At 36.2% G+C, this 20,752-nt stretch overlaps 1 protein-coding gene across 11 annotated transcripts in view; it reads right to left on the bottom strand.

Annotated features, from left to right (window-relative positions):
* TASOR2 (transcription activation suppressor family member 2) overlaps positions 1 to 20,752 on the bottom strand; it is an 80,461-nt gene that overhangs the window by 40,584 nt on the left and 19,125 nt on the right. For 2 of the 11 annotated variants that reach the window (XM_030940600.1, XM_030940601.1), the window contains exons 2-8: positions 10,850 to 10,945; positions 8,906 to 8,978; positions 5,046 to 5,137; positions 2,412 to 2,549; positions 2,117 to 2,241; positions 2,011 to 2,030; positions 1,813 to 1,912 (exon numbers count right to left, since the gene is read on the bottom strand). In XM_030940600.1, coding sequence (XP_030796460.1) covers positions 1,813 to 1,912; positions 2,011 to 2,030; positions 2,117 to 2,142 — 146 coding nt within the window. In that variant the 5' untranslated portion in view covers positions 2,143 to 2,241; positions 2,412 to 2,549; positions 5,046 to 5,137; positions 8,906 to 8,978; positions 10,850 to 10,945. Of the gene's footprint in view, positions 1 to 1,812; positions 1,913 to 2,010; positions 2,031 to 2,116; positions 2,242 to 2,411; positions 2,550 to 5,045; positions 5,138 to 8,905; positions 8,979 to 10,849; positions 10,946 to 11,082; positions 11,106 to 11,222; positions 12,346 to 15,164; positions 15,299 to 20,752 lie in introns of those variants that run through there. The other 9 variants (XM_030940605.1, XM_030940603.1, XM_030940599.1 and 6 more) reach the window with 8 other exon arrangements.

The raw sequence follows: 20,752 nt of genomic DNA on the forward strand, positions 1-20,752 counted from the left end.
ACCAGAATAATAAATAGTGGATCTAAATTTTCATAAGCTTTAGTTTTCTAATATAAATGTAAAAAAAATATATAACCACAAAAAAGACCTTAAATTGATAAGCTCCAGGTTAAACAATATGTGTATTTTTAAGTAGGACAGATTTTCAAATACATGACCCATAAACCATGGTTTGCAAATATGTTCACATTTTCTAAATACATGTATTTTCGGTACAGACAAAATATCTAGATGTGTCAAAAAAAATATGTATACAGGAATAAGGAATTTTAAAAAAATCATGCTATTTAAGAGTTATTTCCTGACTACTTTTTCCTTTTTTTGTGTGTGTGAGATGGAGTCTGGCTCTGTCACCCAGGCTGGAGTGCAGTGGTGTCATCTCGGCTCACTGCAACCTCTGACTCCCGGGTTCAAGTAATTACCCTGCCTCAGCCTCCGAAGTAGCTGGGATAACAAGCATGTGGCACCATGCCCAGCTAAGTTTTGTATTTTCAGTAGAGACGGCGTTTCACCACATTGGCCAGGTTCGTCTCCAACTCCTGACCTCAGGCAATCCGCTCACCTCGGCCTCCCAAAGTGCTGGGACTACAGGTGTGAGCCACTGCGCCTGAACCCTAGGAAATTTTCTTATACAACCTCAAAGCAACAAGCAAAATCAACACATTCACAATGATACGATACTATGACTTAACCTACATCTTATTCAAATGCTGCCAACTGTCTCAGTAAGTTCCTTCACAGAAAAAGAAAACAATTTCCAATCCAAGATACCATAATGCATTCAGTAATCGTGTCTCTTTAGTGTCCTTTAATCTGGAACAGTTTTTCAGTCTTTCTTTACTTCAATGACTTGGATATTTTGAAAAATACAGATGATTTTGCAGAATGTTCCTTAATCAGCATAGGTCTATCATTAACTTAACCACTTAGTTAAGATGGTATCTGGCAGTTTACTCCACTGGTAGGTCTGCATTTTTTTTCCTTTGTGATTAACAAGCAAGTAGTGGGGAAACGTTGTAAGATATGCAAATATTATTAAACTTACAATTGTTTTTAGCATACACTGGTTGATTATTACGGTGCTGTCAAATGCTGATTTTCTAATTTATCAATCTTTCCACATTCATTAGTTGCACTCTATAATGAGAAAGAACTTCCCCTCCTCTCCTATTTGCTTATTCACATAATTTCTATGTTGTGGGTTATTATACTCCTACCTCTTCTTAAAAAAGGCTGATAGGAAAAAAAAATGAATCCTATACAACACATCAGTTTTCACCTTGTATTTCAATTAAACTATGACTATTTCTTAATGGTTTGGGGTACAAACTAAGAACAGGCTGAACAAAAAAGATTTCCTAAGATGTTCTTCACAGTTCCCCAGAAGAAAATATTAATCATGATAATTGCTTTTAACGTAAATATATGTAACAGCTACTCTAATACTTTTCTAAGAGAATCATGTTAAAATTTGAAACTCAGATACTGCAAAATGTTAATAAAAATAATATTAAGTGGCTATAATCTGCTATATTTGCTATCAGGCAAATCTGATTTATTTCTTGGGGAAGGTCAAATTTCTAGTATCAAATAGTTTAATTTATCCCAAGAGGTCATTTTCCCATTAATAAATTAGAATTTAGGTTTCCTGTGTCATACCCTGTGTGCCATACATTTACCCAAATGTACCCTCATCTAAAATCAATAACAGTTGCTGTATTTTACACCAACGCCACCCTTGAAATGAATGGGGGGAAAACCCCAAAACTTGTAATATAAGCATTAGTAAAGGACATAACATTTAATACTTACAGCTGTGTTGGAATCATTGCACCATAAGTGGACCAAAGAGTTATATCACATAGCATACGGTCTTGAACAATTAATTGCCCTTTCCACGGAGACATGAGAACTTCAAGAAATGAAGGTAAGAAAGAAACCGATTATTTATGATGAAACATTTACTCAAGAAAAACAAAAACCTAAAAGAATCAATGAATTATTTCTTACCATTTTCGCTGCGTTCAAGTCTAGCAGAAAAAAAAAAAGAAAGAACATTTTTACAAGAGTAAAAGAAACAACTTCAGTAAAACAAAGCATGCATAGAATTACTTACATGCTTTTATGAACTGGTGGTGCCATAGTTTTAGGTTCCCTGTATTGAAAAGCTACAATTACATAAGGACAGATCTGTCTGGGTCGCTCAATAACAGTGTTGCCTGAAAGTTCGTAAAAGTAATACTGCAAGAAGAAAAATAAGTATTGTCAGGGTAGTAGCACTATGGAATTGCATATGTACCAAGTTTTTCTCAACCCCACCAGCCCTGAAATTTAACACATTAGACTCAAAAATTACACCCAGATAACACCCAAATATATCTTGGGTGTTATTCATTCACAGGTGACTATACCTGACTCAGTTCAAAGGCACGAAAATGACTCGTCTTGTTAGAAACCTTGTTAGTATTTTCAGACACGTGGCAATCATAGCCAGAAGATGGCTTAGTATAGTTAGTTGTATAATTCTCAGACACAGACTTGACTTTTCCCTAGAATGAAAATATTAAAACTAATCAGATGCCTTCAAATAGCAATAACCTTTACTCTAGGATTCATTTAGTAGTAGTCTAACAAGGATGCAGATATGTGTCCCCTAACAGTAACTGTATTAAGAACTATACTTCTTAGAAAAACAATTATCTTAAGGCCAAAAATAGTTTTAATTATCCATGAACACTTAAAAATGTATTTAAAAATCTTGGACATTTGGGCATCTGAGACAAATATCCAGTTTTTATCACAGTATCAAAGAAATATATGAATCACCCTAAATTTAAGAGAGCCATTTCCTTAAAAGAAAAACTACACCCCACCATCTTTTATGTTATGGTCACTGAATGGCTCTTTGGTGACTGTAAAGAGGACAAAATCTAAAATTTCAAAAGATGAATTTCCAATCTGAACTATGATCAGTTGTAAATTATAAACTGAGATACTTCTATTATGCCAGGGCCCAGCAAGTTAACAAGAAGCAAATATGTAGCAAAGTTCTTAGCAGCCAGCTGGTCCTAGTCACTAAACAGTCAGCAGTATTTTCCATTACGGATTTCTCTCCATCAAGGGTTACGTGTCTCTCAAAACAAAAACAAAAAACAAAAAGAAGAAAAAAGCAAGCAGCTGGGCACGGTGGCTCACACCTGTAATCCCAGCATTTTGGGAGGCAGAGGTGGGCAGATCATGAGGTCAAGAGATCAAGACTATCCTGGCCAACATGGTGAAACCCTGTCTCTACTAAAAATATGAAAAAATTAGCTGGGCATGGTGGCGTGCGCCTGTAGTCCCAGCCACTTGGGAGGCTGAGGTAGGAGAACTGCTTGAACCCGGGAGGTTGTAGTGAGGTGAGATTGTGTCACTACACTCTGGCCTGGCAACAGAGAAAGATTCTGCCTCAAAAAAAAAAAAAAAAAAAAAAAAAAGCAATTAAGCCAAGTTTACCATTATGATGAAATATGCAATGACTTTAAAAGCTGTTTGGAATGATACAATGACATAAGAAAATGTTCACAAGATGTTATTAAGTTAAAAAAGAATAGCATATAAATATATACAAACTCTTTTCATGGGTTAATAACTCAATATATAGGAAAAAATAAAAATACACAATATATACCCCAACAAATATATCAAAATGGGATATGGGACTATAGGCAATTTTAAGTTTTATAAGAATATAATTACTTTTTAAAAAAGAAGATGTTTTGTTATGTCCTGCCTCTTCATTTACAGACCCACCGAAGGCCAAACCACCACTAAGCCAAAAAATATAAATAGTACTTATCAGTAACCAACCACCCCTACCATCTCCTCATCGAACATTTTATGGTTCTGTGTGGCTCGATTTTGTGAAATAAAATGAAGATGAGAGCACAGAGGCAAAAACAGCAATCTCCAGCCAGTGGCAAGAAACCAAGGCTTAGGCATAATCTAAGTAAAAAATGAAATGCTCATTATCCACATTAGTATGCATACTTTCTGCAGCACTCATCACAGAGCAAGAGAAGAAACATTAAGGGAGGAAAACTACTGATTGTGCCTCAAAGCAATGTTACTCCCCAATCATTTTTTTTTTTTCTCCGCCTTCCAGGTTCAAGTCATTCTCCTGCCTCAGCCTCCCAAGTAGCTGGGATTACAGGCACCCGCCACCACATCAGGCTAATTTTTTTACACTTTTAGTGGAGACAGGGTTTCGCCATGTTGGCCAGGCTGGTCTCAAACTCCTGACCTCATCTGCCTCAGCCTCCCAAAGTGCTGGGATTATAGGCGTGAGCCACAGAGCCCAGCCTCTCCCTCCACTTTTTTGAGAACTTCACAATACTAAGAGTTCACGTGCTTTTTTTTTTTTTTTTAATTAAAGGTCAGTTAGTGCTAGGCTGATAACCAAAGAATTTAAGATAGTAAGAAAGCTAAAACAAAAACAATTTAACGAGACCACAGAAATGTCCTCAAGAAGCCCAATCACATCTAAAATCAGTTTCCCTTCTGTTTGGGTGAAAATTCCAAATTGCATGATTCACTTAAACAGTACCATTTAGGACATTCAAGGATTTGTGGCATCATCAATTCTAGGTGGCACATGAAGCTGTGAAGCTGGATGTCTTATGGAAAAAGAAAATAATCTATTGACCATTGAAATTAGACAATGAATGTTGTTTTCTAAACTCATCTTTTATAAGTGTAATCACGTCATCTTATAAGCAGCTACTTGTTTTCTGTTATTTCATGTTTAAAAAGTAGCTCTGACAGGTGAGAGGAAGATTTTTTCCCTGCATACCCTTTATTTTTGAAGTTAAAAAAAAAGTTTACAATCTAGTAAATGAATTAAAAAGTTTTGTTTTTAAAGAAAAGGAAAAATAGTTTTGCTTTTCCTGAATTTGGATAGCTAACTTTGGTGAGGACTATGTTCAACTAAGATCTACAGAGAATATCAAAGGTAGATAACCTTAAACTTTACAAGGAAATCACATAACAGCACATTTAGGCTTTACCTTAATTATATTAAAAATTACAACATAACCAGATTTCCCATGATACCATGGTCTTGGATGAAGATAGTCGGAGTATTTGGAAATGTATACACCTGTAAAAGTATAAAATATAGATTAAGCAGCAGATTGCCCACCAGAGAGGAGAAAGTAGAAGCAAGAAGACCAATTAGAAAGAAAGCTACTGTGATAGTTAAGACAGGAGAGGAGGATTCCAACAAGGCAGCAGCAGTGAAAAACGAGGAGGAAAGGACAGGCTTCAGGGGTATTACTCAACTGAGGCACCTCTTTCGAAACATAAGAGACAACGGGTGAGAAAACTGATATGGTGGAAAAGAGCGATGATTCTGTGGTCAAAAGCTTGGGTTCCAGGTAAGAATAAGTCACTCAGGTAGGGAGGGTGGGCCTGGGTCACAGACACAAACACCACAGGGTGCTCATGAAGATTTAAAAGATCAATAAGCTTTAAAAACTATTATTAATTGAAAGTATTATTACACACAAAATTATCCAGTTCTAGTCAAGCCAAAAACTACAAAACACATGTAAGTAGTAGTGTTAATTTTATTATCAACCCCAGCACATGTGTTTTTGAAGAATGTGTATTTGTCAGGAACAATCCAGTTTCTACTTCCACCACTCTACTGAAGCCAGCCTCTCAAACATCAGCAATGAAATCATAAGATTGTAGGAATGCAGGAAAATGTCTTTTTTTTTGTTTTGAGATGTAAGCTGCAGTGGTTATTTGTAATTTACTTTCAAATTCTCCAAAAAAAAATTAAACAAATGAAGCAAATAATGCAATATGTGTGTGTGTATATATATATGTTTATATTTATATTTATATATTTATATTTATATACATTTTTATTTAGAGACAGAGTCTTACTCTGTTGCCTAGGCTGGAGTGCAGTGGCGTGATCTCGGCTCACTGCAACCTCTGCCTCCCAGGTTCAAGCAATCTCAAGTCTCGGCCACCTGAGTAGCTGGGATTACAGGTGCACGCCACCATGCCTGGCTAATTTTTGTATTTTTAGTAGAGATGGGGTTTAGCCATGTTGGTCAGGCTGGTCTGGAACTCCTGGCCTCAAGGGATCCACCTGCCGTGGCCTCCAAAAGAGCTAGGATTACGGGCGTGAGCCACCACACTCAGCCAATAATGCATAATATTATTTGCTAAACTTTGGTGATAGGTATATTAATTACACTATGTTCTTTACTTTTTCTATGTTTGAATTTTTCTTTTCTTTTCTTTTTTTTTTGAGACAGAGTTTTGCTCTGTCGCCCAGGCTGGAGTGCAGTGGCCGGATCTCAGCTCACCGCAAGCTCCACCTCCCAGGTTCCCGCCATTCTCCTGCCTCGGCCTCCTGAGTAGCTGGGACTACAGGCGCCGCCACCACGCCCGGCTAGGTTTCATGTATTTTTTTTAGTAGAGACGGGGTTTCACCATGTTAGCCAGGATGGTCTCGATCTCCTGACCTCGTGATCCACCCGTCTCGGCCTCCCAAAGTGCTGGGATTACAGGCTTGAGCCAGCGCGCCCAGCCTATGTTTGAATTTTTCATAATGAAATGAGAGTGGGGTGAAACAATAAGAGAGAAGAAAAAACGTTGTATGCAGTGTTATAAGGGTTATGAATTTATCACTTTTAATGTCCCACAGAAGATGAGTTGAATGTAAACTTTATTTTTTTTTGTTTTATAGAGTTATCATATGACCCAGTGGTTCCACTCATTATATATCAAATATATATATATAACTATGTCCACCCAAAAACTTGTACATGCATGTTCATAGAACCATTATTCATAATAGCCCAAAAGTAGAAATAACCCATATGTCCATGAACTGATGAATGCATAAAGAAAATATGGTATGGCCACATAACAGAATACAGCATTGTACCATTTAACATTTTGGTCAACAACAGACTGCATAAAGTTTGGACAGTGGTCCCATAAGTTTGTAATACCATATTTTTACTGTACTTTTTCTGTTTTGATACACAAACACACACCACTATTTTATAACTGCCTGAAGTATTCGGTACAGTAACATGCTGTACAGATTTGCAGCCTAGGGGCAACAGGCTATACCATATAGCCTAGGTGTGTAGTAGGCTATACCCTCTAAGTGTCTCTAAGTACACTCTGTGATGTTCACATGAGTAAAAAATTGCGGCCGGGCGTGGTAGCTCACACCTGTAATCCCAGCACTTTGGGAAGCCAAGGAGGGCAGATCATGAAGTCAGGAGATCGAGACCATCCTGGCCAACATGGTGAAACCCCATCTCTACTAAAAATACAAAAATTAGTTGGGCATGGTGGTGCATGCCTGTAATCCCAGCTACTCAGGAGGCTGAGGCAGGAGAATCACTTGAACCAGGGAGGTGGAGGTTGCAGTGAGCTGAGATCGCGCCATTGCACTCCAGCTTGGCGACAGAGCGAAACTCCATCTCAAAAAAAAAAAAAAACTGCCTAACAATGCAATTCTTGGAACGTATCCCCATTGTTAAGTGCTGCAGGACTGCATTATTCAATCATAAAACGGAATGAAGTACTACTGGTTCATGCTACAATATGCCTTAAAAACATGCTAAAAGAAGTTACTCAAAAAAGACCGTATATATGATTCCACTTATACGAAATGTCCAGAATAGGCAAATCTATAAAGGCAGAAAATAGACTGGTGGTTGCCTAGAGCGGGGACGGTAGAGAATGGGGAGTCACCGCTAATGGCCATGGGATTTCTTTTTTGGGTGATAAAAATGATCTAAAATTGACAGTTATGATGGTTACCCAACTATGGGACTACACTAAACAATGGGTGAATTCTATAATTGTGAAATTATATTTCAATAAAAGCATGTTTTTTAAAAGGTCAGCAGGAATCTAGCCATGACGATAATCTTTCTCAGTTCTGATCTCCACATTCTACATAGTACCTGGCACTGCTAAATACCCCTCTTCGTGAGATCTTTCTGCTATCTGTGAAACTCTATTTCCTAAGTCTCCATGCAACAGACTGCTCTTGACACTTCCTCGTTCTATCCTCGCTGTACCTCCCCACACGCTGGTCCCATTAATGACCCAAAAGTTCTGTTTTTGCCATCTTTCTTTCCATGCCATCCCACTAACAATGTCTTAGCTTCAGTTCACACTCCACTCCCACAACACCAGCCCCAAATCTAGTTCTGATCCCTTTATGACCTATAGGCTATCTTTCAGAAACACTTATGAAAATCTCACTATTTCTCAAATTCAACTCATAAAAGTAGTACTGTCCATTTACTGAGAACTTATTAGGTGCAAACTCCTGGGCTAAACACTTTACAGTCTCATTGAATCCTCCCAACAACTCTATAGTTTAATCTGTTTTACACATGAAGAAACTGAATCTTAAAAAAAGTTAGTGCTAATTCATATTCTTGATAATTAGATAACATTTTTCTTTTTAACTCATCAGCTTCTCTACTAATCTGCTTCTCTTCTTATGTACCTCTTTTCTATTAATAATTATCATGGTAGTATAAGTTTAAAAGCTTATATTTGATTATTTCTTCTCTTACCCCTCACATTCCATGGTTGCCAAGTTTGGTCAGTTCTATCTAGTGTCTATTCTTATTGCCATTGTGATAATTTAGAAGACATTCTCAAGACAATACCAATCTCTTGACATTGAAAAATACTGTCAAGTTTTAAACTCAAATCTCATTCAATGTTTAAATTTAGAAATCTAAACATTATGAGCTGACATTTAATGAAACTGGCTTTTAATATACATATCTCATAAACCTAATGAAACCTTACTTCATCTTGTAAAAGAAGACTTTTTTTTAAGATTCTTTTTGCTTTACAGGCTTACCTTTGGCTGGATCACCCAGAGTGGTAACAGCACTGCTGCCAACACGGAGTCCACGCTGACATACCAATTTTGCCTTTAAACAAAAGATTACTTTGCTTCAGTCTTTGAAGCAGCAATGAAATAATGCGGTTTTTTTTTTTTTTAAGTTTTTTTTTTTTTATAATACGATAGAGACAGGGTCTCACTATGTTTCCCAGGCTGATCTCAAACTCCCGGGCTCAAGCAATCCTCCCACCTCAGCCTCCCAAAATGCTGGGATTACAGGTATGAGGCACAACTGCATCTGGCCTAATCTATAAGCTTTAAAATAAATAGTTTGTTCACTGTAGGTACTCAGGGCACAAAGAAAACTTATTCAAAGCAATCTGTATTTTGATTAATGGCCCAAAATTTTCACAGAATTTTACCATTTCAATTAACAAAAATGTCAGCAAAACCAAATTAAGCAGGGTCACAGATAAGTCCACTAGAAGACTTATTTTCCAACTACAGCTTTAGAACCATGAAATTTCAAAATGTCTTACTGCCAAATGTTATTTTTAGTAAGAACCCAGAGCATCTTATTTGAATTCAGATGATTAAGTTAAAAAGGGATAAACTCTTCTGGTATTACTATATAGTCCTTATTATATGTTAGTGCTAATTATCTGCTAAACAAAACTGCCCCCCTTCTTTATAGACCATTAACCTAATTGAAGCACTAACTTTGACTTATTTTAGATCTCTGGTATTATTTAAAATGTATCTAGGAAGCCATACGTATCTTTGGAGACCTACCCTGTACACGGTCCTTTCCTTCCCCCATAATTTAGGTACAGGCAACAATACAGATTTCAGTCTTCAAATTTTTTTTTTTTTTTTTTTTTTTTTTTTTTGAGACGGAGTCTTGCTCTGTCGCCCAGGCTGGAGTGCAGTGGCCGGATCTCAGCTCATTGCAAGCTCCGCCTCCCGGGTTCACGCCATTCTCCTGCCTCAGCCTCCCCAGTAGCTGGGACTACAGGCGCCCGCCACCGTGCCCGGCTAGTTTTTTGTATTTTTTAGTAGAGACGGGGTTTCACCGTGTTAGCCAGGATGGTCTCGATCTCCTGACCTCCTGATCCGCCCGTCTCGGCCTCCCAAAGTGCTGGGATTACAGGCTTGAGCCACCGCGCCCGGCCCAGTCTTCAAATATTGAATGAAGGAATTTCAGTTAACCAGGATGCCAAAGTTTATTAAGTTACATGATTTATCTCCCAAATCATGTAATTTAAACCAGAAAAATATCCACAAGAAACAAAGTATCTATTAAACGATGATCCAGAATGGAAAAATATTCCTTCAATCTATTAAAGGACATTACTGACACTAAAGAAACCCGTTTTAATCCAAATTGCACCCTAAGCTTACAAATGTTTTTTTTTTTTTTTTTTTGAGACAGAGTCTGGCTCTGTTGCCCAGGCTGGAGTGCAGTGACGGGATCCCAGCTCACTGCAAGCTCCGCCTCCCGGGTTTACGCCATTCTCCTGCCTCAGCCTCCCGAGTAGCTGGGACTACAGGCGCCCACCACCACGCCCGGCTAATTTTTTGTATGTTTTTTAGTAGAGACGGGGTTTCACTGTGTTAGCCAGGATGGTCTAGATCTCCTGACCTTGTGATCCGCCCGTCTCGGCCTCCCAAAGTGCTGGGATTACAGACTTGAGCCACCGCGCCCGGCCACAAATGTATTTAAGATAAAACTTAAATATGTTTAATCTCTTAAATGTATTTAAGAGAAACCATGAAAAGTTGTAGAAATCAAATCAAATCTCCTTCATGACTGGCTTTTACTGCTGTCATTTATATGCCACCAAACTAAGTAACAAAAAACACTGATGATTTGGTAATCTTACAACTCTTATAGAACGGAAGTACCACAATATTTAAGACTAATGATGCCATTAATTTTCTACAACCTAATTCCCTTACCTGCTTTTCTGTATCAAACAGAAGAAACCCGTAAGTATCTTGAAGTTCTTCCTGAGTATAGTTACTTGCTTTTTTTTGTCGGTAAAAAGTTTTGTACTGTGTAAAGAGAGAATAACCAAATGCTATAAACTTACTATTTTGTCTTGCAAATTAATTTTTAAAATGCATCATTTAAATTCCTCCTGCTATAAGACTAAACATAAATGCATTATTTTTCTATTCCCTAGAATTACCTTCCAAGTGGCTATTTCCAAGGATCTGCTTCGTCTGAAAAATGATAGCTAAAAAGTGTTAGATTTATATACCAAAAATGATGGGTTTACCTCTTTTAAAACTAAAACAAAACCATCACAGTGTGTACCAAGCACCTCACCTCATTTAAGAAAATGTCATTTTTCACCAAAGTCACTTGACTGTACTGAAAACCATGCTCAGATGAAGAGTCCAAGTAAGATGTATGGAGGAGTGAAACTGCCCTCTGGAAGAGAGAATCTGAACTCAAGGACACTGTCTCAAAAACTGTAAAACACAAACAAAAACAACGCAGCTATTTCAGATACCAAAGGATGGGGTTAAGTGGGACACACTGAATATCACTCAAAACATCATCTATTCCTTTCCTATATAACTAAGAAATATTTGTACTGTCTTAGCAAAATAACCTAAATAAATTACAACTGAGGCTGAATTACTTTTAATACAGGAGCTAAAATATGCCCTGCCAGACCCTGTATGTCTTTCGATTGAAAGCTGTGTACTATAACTATAGTTGGTCAAAAGCGGATACAACTGTAGTGTCAAAGTGGTAGTCAGAAACTGCTTAGACTTTTAGAGCAATTTCTCATTCTTTAGTTTTTTTTATCCTCCGTTTCTATCTTCTTTTTTTTTTTTTTTTAAATATATACGCCACGCTTGATAAACTTACCCTTTACATATTTTCATTAAATCCCTAAGTCAGCTGGGTTCCTTTTAAGGGACCTATTATTGCCCAGTCACCAAACACAATAGAAATCACTGTATCTCTGGGATTTCCTTACCAGCCAAGAAGAGTCTATTGAGTTTTACATCCTGTGAGTTATATTATAAAATCACTTTCATTTTATACAACAGAGCTGTATTTACAATTTTTTGAAGGTGCTTTTTTCAAACCACACCCATGTGAGATAGTGCTGAGAGACTGTGATATGCCCTTCCCAGGAGAGGTGTGTTTTCTTATTGAGAATTACCGACTGGATCCAGTAATTATGTTGACTGACTCTTTGTGCCTTTTGATTTTACAAGTCTCTACTTTAGCAAGAACTGAGCCTAATGACCTAAGAACACTGTCGCATCTAACCATTTTAACTGTTCTTTCTCCTATTTGTATTCTTTCTATTCTCTTTATTAAGGTTGGGGGGTTTTACAAACCCAGTATTTACAAATAATAAGGAGAAAAGAATGATTTATATAGCACTGGAAGTACTGGTCATATAGTATAAATGTTATGAAGTACAGTAATATGGCTTCCTACTTTTACCAAAACTCCCAAATGTATTAAAGTTCAAAAAGTAAAGAGAAAAAAGAATCTCAATCAAAATTAACTTATAAGTAACCGATATACAAAAACTAGACTATCTCAGAAATGAAAGCAGACATTTTAGTAAGCTAAATTTGGACTAAACTGTCCTAATACTTTAATTATCAAGATATTTTAAAATATTTTAATAAACTTCCAAGTATCAAAATGAAAGACTGTAAATAGAAAAGAATGAAATGTTTATGAATATTCTGAAGTTGATATACATGATTTATATATTCATTCTAAGTTTACTTTTACTTTTGCTCAGTTGCACTTTCTCCTGCAATATACCAGTGCTGTAAAAAATAAAGACATTCTGAATAGATGCAAATAGCAAAACATCAGTTACAATAATTAAAATTAAAGCTTTATTAGCTACATTACTGAAAGCAAACTGGCAAGCCTGAGCATTTTCAAATTCATTTTACAAATAATCTGTACTGTTAGCCTAAACACAAATCAAGAATTCTTTAGACACAATAATTTTGGAAACTTTATATTTGATGTTTATAAAAAAGCAAGAAGTTTTCCAAATTGAATTATCTATAGACCAAGATCTAATATTTGAGAAACATATCGTTTACACTGAAAGAAATGTTTTAAAAAGTAACTCTGGAAATGAAGACTATGATTATCAACTTCTCTAAATTCTATAAGTCATTAATAGCTAGGCACAGATTTAAGTTATATACATCCTCATTTTTGAGCATCATAACGCACAATAACGAACTGAAAACTGGAAAGATGGTGCAATTAAAAACACTAATATAGGGTTTCCCAAATACATGCTCACAGAATACTTCATTAACACCAGTGTGGGGAATACTGTTCCCTATAAAGCTACAAATAAAGTCAATGATTTAAAACGAAGGAGGAGGAACAAGTACCAAATTATTTTTTGCTTATATATTTTTATTTCCAGAACTATTTATTTATGGTTAAAACTGCTTCTACTTTAGGCCAGTATTCCCCAAATAGCAGTATATGCATAAAAGCAGTGATTTTATGGTTATACTTTTAACATACCTAAAATGTTAAAAGCAAAGTTGTTGGAAAATCGTAGCTAATCTTAAATCTTTCATGGGTTCATAAAGACATCAATTACACTCTCAAGAAAGCACAAGTTTCCTGCTCAGCAAATGAGAAAATAGATGAAAATTTCATCTAGAAATTTGATGCTCTCCCTTCTTTACAAAATACACTTTCATTTGAGAGTCCAATTAGTGCACTAAACAATACAAACACTTTATGAACGAATGGTCTCGTTTTTGCTGAGTAATGCTCAAGCTTTATTTAAACATTCAAGACTATAGACTTTTAAAATGAAGAGGGGGCTATACCACAAAGAAACCTAAAAATCTAAGAAGGCAACCTGAAAAGTGGTTGCTTATAAAGTATTAAGTATATCCCTTAGGGCTTAAGTGACGAATAAAGAGCATGGAAGAAAGGTTAAGTTCAATCACAATAGCTCTGAAAATTGAGTTTTCCTATAGTACCTGGCTTTTGGCATATTCCTCCATTTGTGAGTTTAGTCTTAAATGTTAAGTCAAGCTTGATATAGGTTGGATTCTAGTCAAAGTAACTGCAATAACCTTTTCCCCTTCTCAAAATCCCTTAGAGATACTGAGTGAGACTGGTTTTAGACACTTGTCTCTCTTTTTAACTCCTAATAGAGATGAGAAAATTATAAACCAACTTCTGATGCCATATCACAGATAATGGTCTTCCATTCTAGAAACATCTGGTCTGATAGTAGATGATGAAATAAACTAATGTCAACATCTTAGGTGTCACAGAAATTCTAAAACAACTAGTTCTTGTACATCTCCCCATGACTTTCCTGACTACATCTTCCTATAGAAGGGTTGCAACCCTTCATTAATGCTAAAGATGCCTATATCCTTCATTTAGTCGAAGTAAGCCATTTGATAGTTGCTGAAGAAACTGTTACTTAATCCTAAAATGTATTACCTCTACTTTGAAGATATTAAAGGATATCTGGGTTTAGATAAATGTAACTTCTTAGAGCACAATTTGGTAGGACCTAAATAAAACCTTAAATACACATACTCATTAACCATTTCATTTCTAGGAATCTATTCCTGAAAATACTAAAACATACACACACACCACACACACATACAAAGGTGTTCCATGTGTATCAGTATCTTTAACAGTGAAAATACTGGCAATAACCTTAATTGCTATCAACAGGGAACAACTTGCAACTATTAAATAAAAACAAGGTAAATCTGTACATACTGGCATATAAAGATATCTATTATATGCTACATTATATGATGCCACTTGGTTGAAAAATATATAAATAATTTGTTTGAAAGTATACAGAAAAAGACCAAGAAAGGTGGGAAGCCAAACTGTTAATAATGGCTAAACCAATGGCTATTGAAATTGGAAAGTGGATACAAGGGGAACTTACATTTTTTAAACTTATACATATGGGTTTTTCTTGCATGTATTACTTCTACCATTTAAAATACTTCAATTCAAAAACCAAATAAAAATGCAACAATTTAAAAGATACAAAGAGAGGAACATACATGTTTTATGTTATAATTTGAAAAGTTAATCACCTATTACTTTTGGACTAATGATTTTTTAAAAAATACAGGTACTGGAAATCATAATTTTTTAAAGTCTTTGTTTTACATGATCTAAATTAAAACTAAAAACATTGTAATCATTCTATTCTGGATTCATAATTTATGACTTATAGCACTTAAGTTTAATACCCACTCTTTTCTGATAGGGACCCTGTCTCAATCTCCTCTAAGAGAGAATGTAGCTGGGAGGGTGGTCTGAATTCATTTTCACCAAGTATACCCTCAGAATTCTTGACACAGTCCTGTTCTCTGTTAATGTCATAAATGCTAAAATGAAGAAGGAAAAAAAATCATAAAGTGAACAACTCTATTTATAGCATATTTACTATAGAAACAAATGTTCACCGAGTATCTAATCTGCGTTAGGAATAATTATGTAATATTTATTTACCTCCTTTGACAAGTATTCTCAGCTAAGGACTAAATTTGTTCTATAAGCAATAACACATAATTTGAAATGTTTTTCCTCCAAAAGTCTTTAACTTCTAAATAAAATTTCATACACAGAAATACATTATGCTTAATCACTTTTGCCTTACTACAAAAAAATCTTTCAAAATGAATAGATCACAGAACCGTATCTTTATTCCATTAGTTGAAAATAACAAAATCAAGCAGAACACAATTTACAAAAACCTCTCTCCTCCCCCAGATTAGTAGTATATATATTCATTAAACAAAACTATTAGTGGTGACTATTATGCATCCAATACCATGCTATACCTTGGATTTATCAAGACAAATGACAAACAGTCTCTATTACAGAGAAACAGGCCCTATATTAAAAGAGTTCAGATGAGGCTGGGCGCAGTGGCTCATGCCTGTAATTCCAGCATGCTGGAAAGCCAAGGCAGGCAGATTGAGCTCAGGAGCTTGAGACCAGCCAGGGCAACAAAGTGAGACCCCACCTCTATAAAAAAATACAAAAATTAGCCAGGCATGGTGGAGTGTACCTGTAGTCTCAGCTACTTGGGAGGCTGAGGTGGGACAATGGCTTGTGTCTGGGGGGAAGAGGTTACAGTGAGCTGAGACTGCACCCCTGCACTCCATCCTGGGTGACAGAGCCAGACCATGTCAGAAAGAGAGAAAAGAGAGGAATGGGAGGAAAGGAAAGAAAGGAAGGAAAGGAAGGGAGGGCGGAAGGAAGAGAGAGAAAGAGAAAGGGGAGAGAGAGAGAGAAAGGGGGGAGAGAGAGAGAAGGGAGAGAGAGAGAGAGAGAAAGAAAGAAAGAAAAAAACAGAGCAAGCTCAGACTAGACAAGGAAGAAAAATCTGCAAAGAAATTATAAATGTGTAGGAGTATCTAAAACATGATATAGTGGATGTACACTAATATAACCAATTTTATGGAGACGGAGCTATGTCAAGAAAGATTTCATGAAGGTATAGATACTTGAAATTTGAGAAGATATTCAAATGAGGAAGCCAAAAAAGGAAATAGTAGACATTTTCTAAATAGTAGAAATAGTATGAGCAAATGAACAGATATATAAACATGATACATTAAAGGAACTGCAAATAGTTTAATATGACTGACTAAGGGAAGAAGGGGGAGAAGAATAAGAACAAAGAAAAAGATTAAATAGGTGGTCAAGTTTTCAGTTTTTATCATGAGTCTGTGGAATAAGGATTTTAACATGCTTCACAAAAATAGCATGTATAGTTTTACAGCACATTTTTCCCCCAAAAAGAACTGGAGGTAGAATTGTGTGGATACATTCAAGACTTTTTAGGAAAAGTAGCTTTGTTGATAAAATTTCATGAAGGAGGTTGTTTATGTAGGGGAAAATTAGGAACTAGGAGACCAGGATTCTGGTGCAGGTTCTACCACTAATGTGTTTTGAGACAGTGCTTGAAGATATAGTGGACTGACTTCCCTACAATCATGTCCCTTTTACTTCCCTTCCACAAAACCACAATTTTGTTCAGGTATCAGGTACCATGGTTCAGAAGAAGTTTGGGGGTGTGTGCGTGTGTGTGTGTGTGTGTGTGTGTGTGTGTGTGTGTGTGAAAATGAGGGAGTATGTGTGTGTGTGTGTGAGAGAGAGAGAGAGAGAGAGAGAGAGAGAGAGAGAGAGAAAGAAAGAGAGAGAGAAAGAGAAAGAGAATGAAAATCTTAATTACTCTATGATCATTATGGTAATTCCACTCCCTTTGAATAGTGTTTGTTTTAGGAATAAACATGTGACTCAGTTCTGGCCAGTGAGATATAAATAGAAGTCTACAGAGAGAGTTCTGGGAAACCTTTCTTAGAAGAGGACTCCATCTCCTAGCCTAAGATCTCGTCTGAAGAGGTGTTGCCTGGATCTCCTTGGAACCAAGATGGGATTGATCGGCCAACATAGAATGGAACAGAACAGAAAGAAACCAGATCCTTGAACTGATGAAATAAACTAACCTGGGGGCTGCCTTATCTTTGGGCTTTATACATGAAATAACAAATGTTCCTTATTGTTTAAACTTTTATTGGAAGCTGAAGACACACTAACTGATGGATTTTGTTAAATCTATACTCTCTAAGGCCTCCTTTAGTTATAATTGCCTTTCTAAAGCTCCTTTCAGTTGTGACTCTACAAGGAGCTTTATTGAAGGCTTGCTGTGCATGAGGCATGGTGCACTGGCATCAGATAACTTAGCAAATTACTTTTTTCTTTGTTGCCATGGATAAAGACGTTATCCTAGTAAGTGTTAGCAAGGAAGCTATTGTTATTAATGGTAACAATGGCTAACATTCATTGGGTGCTTACTTTTTTTTTTTTTTTTTTTTTTGAGATGGAGTCTTGCTCTGTGGCCCCGGCTGGGGTGTAAGTGGCTCAATTCTGGTTCACTGCAACCTCCACCTCCTGGGTTCAAGCAACTCTCTTGCCTTGGCCTCCCGCATAGCTGGGATTACAAGTGCCCAGCACCACGCCTGGCTAATTTTTGTATTTTTAATAGAGATAGGGTTGCACCAGGTTGGCCAGGTTGGTCTCGAACTCCTGGCCTCAAGTGATCTGCATACCTTGGCCTCCCAAAGTGCTGGAATTACAGGCATGAGCCACCGTGCTAGGCCTAGGTTTCACTACTTAACTGTATGTATTAATCATTGCTGAGCCATACTGTGTAGTCAAGTTCCTTTCTTACACCATGTTTTGCTTTTCTGAATTTAAAATAGCCTCTGCTTAAATTTCAGTTACCAATCATTATTTCAGCTTGAAATTCTAGAGAACTAACAATATCCTCTGGATAAAGACAGATCAAAGATTTTGTTCATTTTGAGCAGTTTCTTTTCTTTTTTTTTTTTGGAAGGATCCTTTCTGGAGCACTGTGCCTTCTAGCTTCAATCTGGGCTTGTGCCCTCTGATATTACTGCCTGGCTTTCTAACTTTGCTGGGGGATGTTAAGATACAAAATTGATCTACAGATTCAACACAATCTCAGTCTGCAGAAACTGATGATCTGATTCTAAAATGTATATAAGAAAGATATAAGCCAAAACAAGTTTGAAAAAGAAGAACAAAGTTGAAGGACTCACTACTTGATTTTAAGAATTACTACAAAGCTAAAGTAGTCAAGACAAGGTGGTACTGATATAAAGAAAATGCATATAGAGCAATGGGACAGAAGAGAGTCCAGATAACAGATATTTAATATTACCAGTATAATTCCATCGAGAAAGAATATCTTTACAATAAATGCTGCTACGGAACAACTAAAATGGGGGGAAAAACATGAACCTCAAACCTCTACCTTAAACCATAAAATTTAATTCAAAATGAATCACAGACCTAAACATAAAAACTATAACTATTTGGCTAAAATTATAAAATTTAAAAAATCATAGGGAAACATTTTCTTGACTATGGGGTACATAAAGTATTCATAGGGCACAAAATTAGTGACCTAGAAAAATGTATACATCAGACTTTCTAAAAATTAAAACCATCTGATCTTCCAAGGTATCATTATTAAGAAATGGGAAATATTTACAAAGCACCTGTACCTAGAATATATAAAAAACTCATAGACACATTTCACAAAAGAAAGCATATAATAAAAGGAAACATGGGAAATGGGTCAATATTATTAGTTATCAGGGAAGTGCTAATTAAAACCACAATTAAATACTACTGCTCCAGCAGAATTGCTAAAAAGACTGAAAATACCAAGCATTGCCAAAGATTAGGAGCCGCTGGAACACTCCTAGTAGAAATATAAAGCCAACTGAAAAATTATATAGCCAATTGAAAAAATAATATCAGTTTCTTATGAACATACACTTACCATATGACCCAACAATTCTATTCCTAGATATTTACCCAAAAGAATAAAACATATCCACAAAAACACTTGCACATGAATGTTCAGAGCAGCTTTTTCACAGTAGCTTAAAACTGGAAACAACTCCAATATTCATAAATAGGTGAATGGATAAACAAACGTGTATTCACACATAATAATAATCAGCAATAAAAACAGTAAAACTGATGCATGCATCTCAAAACATTAAACTGGGCAAAAGTCATCAGACACAAAAGAGTACATATTATAGAATTCTATACATATACAGTTCAAGAAGCAGCAAAATTAATCTATAGTGATAAAAAGCGTTTCATTAGTTGCCTACAGCAGGGGGCAGGAATAGGAAAATTGACTGCAGGTGGGGTAAGCAAAAGAGAACTTTCTGGGGTGATGGACACACACTATATTTTTATTGGTGTAGTCATCACATGGTATATACATTTACCCAAATTCACTGAACTATATACTTAAATTGTGTTCATTTTATTGTATGAAAATTAGACCTCAATAAAGTTGAGCTGAAAGTCCCAAAACAAAACCTAACGGTTATGAATTTGGCCATAAAGGAAATTCCCTGATCTCTGACCAAAATCAAGTAAAATGACAATGTAACCATAAAAAGTTAATCTCAAAAGCCCCATGTTTGGAAATTTAAATTTTAAAAATCCTACACACAAATGGTTCATAAGTTAAAGGGTAACATGATCTAAGCTTAAGATATTATCTAAAATATCTACAAGAAAACTGTTCGTTTCAAATGTATACATTACAGAAGAAAAACATTTTTAAAATCAACAAGCTGGAGTCAATTCAAGAACTCAGAAAATGGAACACAGTAAACCCAAAGCAAATAAGAGGGGGAAATAAAAAGAGAAGATCAGATGCTACTAAATAAGTGGTAGAGTTAATTGTTATAGGTATGTAAGTTTCAAGCCCGGAAGTTTTCCCACATAAACATTATTTGCAAGAATGAAAACTTTCTCTCTTTTTTTTTTTTGAGATGGAGTCTCACTCTGTCGCCCAGGCTGGAATGCAGTGGTGCAATCTTGGCTCACCGAAACTTTCCCCTCCCAGGTTCAAGTGATTCTTCTGCCTCAGCCTCCGAGTAAATGGGATGGGATTACAGGCGCCCACCACGAGGCCCAGCTAATTTTTGTATTTTTAGTAGAGATGGGGTTTCACCGTCTTGGTCAGGGTGGTCTCAAACTCCTGACCTCAGGTGGATCCACCCACCTAGGCCTCCCAACATGCTGGGATTACAGGCGTGAGCCACTGCGCCTGGCCAAGAATGAAAACTTTCTCAAATTATAAGTCTAGCACAACCCTGAACGAAAACCCAGAAAGGAACAACTACAAAAGAAAATTTTAAGGTAAGATCACCAATGACAATACATGCAAAAAAAATCTTAAATAAAAACCAGAAAAACCTAAACTAGCAATA

The sequence above is a fragment of the Rhinopithecus roxellana genome, chromosome 11 (genome assembly GCF_007565055.1).
Source record: "Rhinopithecus roxellana isolate Shanxi Qingling chromosome 11, ASM756505v1, whole genome shotgun sequence".
NCBI lineage: Eukaryota > Metazoa > Chordata > Mammalia > Primates > Cercopithecidae > Rhinopithecus > Rhinopithecus roxellana.